The 5,314-nt window shown below is 46.7% G+C and overlaps 1 protein-coding gene across 1 annotated transcript; it reads left to right on the plus strand.

Annotated features, from left to right (window-relative positions):
• The first annotated feature begins 1,152 nt into the window (after positions 1 to 1,152).
• LOC125344644 (testis-specific Y-encoded protein 9-like) lies at positions 1,153 to 3,676 on the plus strand. Its single transcript, XM_048337073.1, has 7 exons — positions 1,153 to 1,208; positions 1,284 to 1,428; positions 2,216 to 2,383; positions 2,942 to 3,019; positions 3,142 to 3,253; positions 3,343 to 3,488; positions 3,611 to 3,676. Exons 1-7 carry the CDS (start codon positions 1,153 to 1,155, stop codon positions 3,674 to 3,676), a joined length of 771 nt encoding a protein of 256 aa, XP_048193030.1.
• Positions 3,677 to 5,314: the final 1,638 nt, after the last annotated feature.

Consider the following 5,314-nt stretch of genomic DNA (forward strand, 5'->3'; position numbering starts at 1 on the left):
TGAAAGTTCCCTCTCCTACTCACCAATGAGCACTGGAGGTGAGTGGAGAACTGGGGACTTTGCCGGGGCAGTGGTGGAGCTCTGGTGCCACTACTGCCAGAGTTAGTTCAAATTTCTTAATTGATGTTTAATAACCCTTGCTTGTCAATTTACATGTGTCTCTTTCTTAGTCATTAAAAATATAAATCAGTTTCATTACGTATTTACCTCACAGTGGACTTTAGAATATTTTGGTTTCCTTTCTTTCTACTTGAGGGTAATACATGTGGGTGAAAATATTTCAATTAACCAAGGAAGGTAGTGGTTATCTATTCTGTCAACTCATTGGAAATGCACCAGTCATATCCAGCCACAGGGAAAGCATAGTAAGGGCCATAAAAGCCCAGACAGGCTGGACCTAAATTGCAAACACACCTTCAAAGTGACCAAGGTGAAACAGTGCCTGAAATGTGAGCCAATCTCAAATGAAGTTTGGGTCTTGAGTAGAATGCAAGGACTACTATTCGCCTATGTTTTTCGATTTGTTTACAATATGGCAGTGTGCAGAAATGATTTAGTTGTCAAGGGGGAGAAAGAGGGGGAGAGAGAGGGATAGAGAAAGGGAAGGGGGAGGGAGAGAGAGAAGGAGGGAGAGAGAGCGGCAGGGAGAGAGAGAAGGAAGGAGAGAGAGAGGGGGAGGAAAGGAGAGAGAGAGAGAGAGGAAGGGAGAGAGGGAGGCAGAGATTGGCTGAGAGATTTCCTGGCCTTGTACTTGGGATCTGGAATGAGTCTGTATGTCACAGGATAATAGGTGCCTACACAAGGCTTTGCCCTGAGTATCAATGATGCTGAGTTAGGCCCTTCATGCAGGTTCTGATAATGTATGGTTATACAACCGTGATGAAGTCACCCAACTAAGAAGTAACAATGTATCCGCACTATTAAGTAAATTCCAATCTGTAGTCTGCTCCAGGTTTCTCCCCAGGTTCAGTTTTCCCACGTCTCGTGCCCACTCTTTCTTCCCCTTCCCTCCACTCCCTTTTCTTTCCCTGCCGTTGATTTTTCTCTTTCCTGCGTCTGTCCAGGGGTTTGAACCCAGGGCCCAGGGGTGTCCCCGCGGTCTATGGATCAAAGCTGATCACCTAGGGGTGTTTTGGGAGTCGTTTACTGCCGATGGTCTCAGGAGCGGACTTTGCTTTCCCGCGGGTCTTCAATCGCCCGCCATCCGGGTGAGGCTTCCGGGGTGGCTAGGATTACAGGCGGACCCACCGCACCTGGCACCCCTTCAACTTCCGCCTCTGGAGGAATGACGCGGAACTAGGTGCCATCCGTGTCTTGGCTGGGAGCCCGACCCAGGCGGAAGTAGCTAATAGCGTCCCGGTGCAGGGCGATTGTCCCGCCTCCAGCACAGTCCGTGGGGAATGTGGGACTCCTCCCCCTGCGGAAGAGGTAATCTAGGGAGCGCTTCCTGTGGGAAGGCGGCGGGCCAGCGGTGAGAAAATATGGGCACCGGGAATGGAGGAGGGGGAGAGAGCCGAGTGTCCGGGGAGGGGAGGCCTAGCCGAGAGGATAGAGGAGGGCGGGGGGCAAAAGCTCGTGGCAGGCAAGAAGAGAAAGCCCTTGGCACCCAGGGTAGGGGTAGGGGGACAGAGCAGGCCAAGAGGGAAGTGACCATGCCAGGATGAGGGGGGGCATGTGCTACGAGAGAAGGGGAGTAGGCTCGTGGGGTGGAAGAGAGGGAGGTAAACAGAATAATGGCTCATGGGGAGGGGAGATGGTTTCCCGGGATGGCACACAGGGAGGGAAAAGCAAGGGCACTGGAAAAGGAGGCAGAATAGGCAGAAGGGAAGGAGAGTGGGCAAGTCCCACGGGTAGAGGAGAGGTTGCCCTCGGGAATGCGAAAGCACAGACTCCGGGAAGACAATGCAAGGCAAACTGCTGCGTTGCTAACGCCTTCTGGGAACCTGCGTGCAGCTCATGGAGGTCCAGTTGGGCCAGGCTAAGGATCCCTGTGAAAGGTACAGGCCACGTGGAGACTACATGGAGCACTGGAGAGTAGGCTGTGCTGCCAGTGTTGGACAGCAAGGCTGTGGGGCCGGTGCAGCAGGAGAATAAAATGGCTGAGTAGGGGGAAAAAAAAAGCTGGTGGGGTGATTTAGAGGCACCTTTCAGACAATTTGTATCACAAGCACGGAGGAAGCAATGGTTAGCCAATGGTAAACCTATTTCTCAACAGCCACCACTGAAGGAATTGCAGGCTCTTCAGTTAGTTCTGAGACCAGTGAATAACCAAGCCACCAAGGCTCATGAACGCCTAAAACAGAATCTGAGCAAGAGGCAAAAGACTCTCCTGGATTCCAGAAGCAGCAACATCCGGGGCATCCCTGGCTTCTGGGCCCAAACTGTATCCTTAGACATCTTACTTGTTACTGCCTTGCAGCCTGTGTTTTCGAGTAGTGGACCTTTTATGAGGCATTTGCATGCACAAGATCTGGAACATCACACTGCTAGGGTCCCTAGAGAAGAGGACTATGGATAATCTAGGCTACAGATTGGTGTAGGCAGGAGTTGTAGGGACAATGATTCATAGAAATAATGAGTAGCAGGAGGAAGTTGCCACATAGGCTGATAATTGGAGAAGAGTTTTGTAATGCTGCTATTGGAAAGGGGTGTGAGTTACGCCACGGTCAGTAAGAGGTGGGAAAGAAGACATTTAGACAAAGAGATTGTAAAATCTGGCCCCCATCACTCAGAGAACAGAATACAACAGAGCTCAGTTCAGGTAGTCTTCACTTTGCAAATCCTAAGCTTACCTTATTATTTAGGATATTCCTTGGCCTAGAATAAGATGGAGATTGGAGTACCTAGGAAGACACTAGCCTCACACATCACTTGCTGCTTTCAATGCAACTGGTTATACCTAGCACATCCACTGCATCTGAAGGCTCCTTGACACAAGCAGTTTGTGAACCATCCCCAGCTGTCAGCAATGATCAGTGACCAAGATGAAGACATGCTTAGCTACATAATCAATTTGGAAGTGAGTACCCAAGGCATTTATCTTGGTAGGCTATACAGTGTCACGAACAGAACTCACTTCCAAACAGGAACTTGCCGGTTACCTGTAAAGGGCTTTTAGCTTTCTACCTTTTCTTCTGGTAGGTACAAGAACTCAGGCATCCCAAGAGTTCCTGCAAAATCACCTTTTACTTTAGAAATAACCCATACTTCCAGAATGCAGTGGTTGTTAAGGAATTCGTCGTGGATATCACTGGTAAGAATTTGCTCACAGTGTGTTTTTTGGAGTTTGTGAATTGATAATGGCCAACAGGACTTGGATTCTCTTATCATGTCTTCTTGCAGGATATAGGTTGTGCCATTCCACTCCCATTCACTGGCGTGAGGATTATAAAATTGAAGCCGACAGTCACAGAAACCACAACAAGAGCCCAAACTTCTTCAACTGGTTTACAGACCACAATTTTGCAGGCTCAAACAGGATCACTGAGGTACTACAAAAGGCCAAAGCAAGCCATCTGTGACGTTGGTTGGTTCACTGGCTTGCTGAGTGTTGAGTGTGAACCTTGAGCTAATTGCCTTACCTACTTACCTTACCTACTTACTTTACCAGATCATCAGAAAAGACCTGTGGCTCAATTCATTGTACTACTACAAGATGATGAAAGCAAGCACATGAAGAGGGGGTAAAGAGGAAGGATATATAGGTGGGTAGCTAGTACATGCTGTCCATCTTGTCAGGTACCTAAATGCTAACTTCACACCTGTACATTTGAGGCTTGTGACTAAAAGAGGATGGCCAAACGCAGTTCCTCCAGGGCCTCTGGAAGAGACAACAAATTGGAATGACAGCTGTGCAAAACTGGTTAAGGCTGAACTAATTCTGCTGAAGCATGGGTAACGTACAGAGACACTCAGCCAGATGCCAAGCTGAATCTTTAATACCCTGTCCCTCTCAGAGTTCCAAGAGAGGTAAACCGATTTCTTACCCTCCTCCCATCTCCTAAGTTTTGGCTCTCCCAAATTTATTTCCACCATTGTCTCTGAATAATTTGCTTGTTGTAAATCATGACTTGTGAGATTTCTTGTGTAATCCTCGAAATGGTAGTGGGGAAGGCGTGATAGAGAATGGACTTTACCTCATGGACTTGAGACTTGAGATCAGAAGATCTAGACTTAGAAGGGAGTTATTGTGTCTTAGCCAGCATCCAGACGTATCAAAACAACTTTATATTATATACTTGTAATGAATATGTATTTTTCGTGTTCCTTAGGGTAATTCTGGTCTTTCACTGGAAGATGATGGAGCATCCAACTTTACCTAAATTCATTGGGACATGTGTTCCACACAAGCACTACTTTAGAATTAGGAGACAAGCTAGGTCAACACAGAAAAACCCTGAAACTCACTTCAGGTACTAAGACAGGATGCAGAGGGCCAGACAGGTGATGAAATGTGAATTGATAATTCAGGACAAATCCACACGGTCATATATGTCTGACTGTGCAAATATATGTAGGATTTGAATGGGAAAATAAACAACTCGGTTCTGTTTGTGAGTTTGCAATGATTGTTTCTAAAAGTCAGTTGGAGAGTCTGCCTCTACAATTTAATGAGAGGAGGGAGACATATCTTCAGCTGAAGCTCAGCATTAGAACACACTTTTTTCCCCTTTTAGGAAAGAATTGGCAAGGTTGGTGACAGTAGTTAAGGAGGGTGGAGGTTGTTGACATTGGAGAGACATTTCAGGCTAGGCCCCAAATTCCACCTATTGCACTTGAACCTAAAATCAACATTGCTTATGTGAAGTTATACCAATTGCTCCACCTCAGTGTTATCTGTAGAGGTTCTCCCATAGTTGGATAGTATGGTCCAGAAGCTTAGCCTCCTTCCCCACTCTCTATTCTCTCTACTGTCTGAAATACACATGTACGTCCTGAAACATTTCAGGGATACATAGAGCACTGTCTCTGTTTCCATCATGGCATCAACAGCCTCTGGAGTTATACAGATCTTCAATGAAGATTTGTATTATCATTTCAGAAATAAGTAAGAACTGCAAACAATGCCTTGTATACCTGTGAGGAGTAAGAATGACCTAGGTGAGACAGGCAAGAGTGGATAGGGGAACAGGCAGTATGGGTGTAATGGCAATAAAGAGTAAGTCCATAAAGGTTTGTGTTTGTCTCTTTCCCAATACCAGTCTCCTTACTCATGCTGGCCATGCTTCCTCATGCCACCCATGTTACATTACAGTGTCCCTGTGTTCATATCTATTCTTTCGGTCATATTGCCTGATATGTCCTGTTTCTGAGA

Source organism: Perognathus longimembris, unplaced genomic scaffold, assembly GCF_023159225.1.
Source record: "Perognathus longimembris pacificus isolate PPM17 unplaced genomic scaffold, ASM2315922v1 HiC_scaffold_196, whole genome shotgun sequence".
In the NCBI taxonomy this organism is placed as follows: domain Eukaryota; kingdom Metazoa; phylum Chordata; class Mammalia; order Rodentia; family Heteromyidae; genus Perognathus; species Perognathus longimembris.

What these genes read in the sequence shown, in the direction of transcription:
- LOC125344644 (XM_048337073.1), top strand. Translation starts at nt 1,153, where the DNA reads ATGGTCTCAGGAGCGGACTTTGCTTTCCCGCGGGTCTTCAATCGCCCG. An exon ending in CTCCTCCCCCTGCGGAAGAG is followed by an intron (nt 1,429 to 2,215) that starts GTAATCTAGGGA and finishes ATTTCTCAACAG; the next exon opens with CCACCACTGAAGGAATTGCA. An exon ending in GCTACATAATCAATTTGGAA is followed by an intron (nt 3,020 to 3,141) that starts GTGAGTACCCAA and finishes TTCTTCTGGTAG; the next exon opens with GTACAAGAACTCAGGCATCC.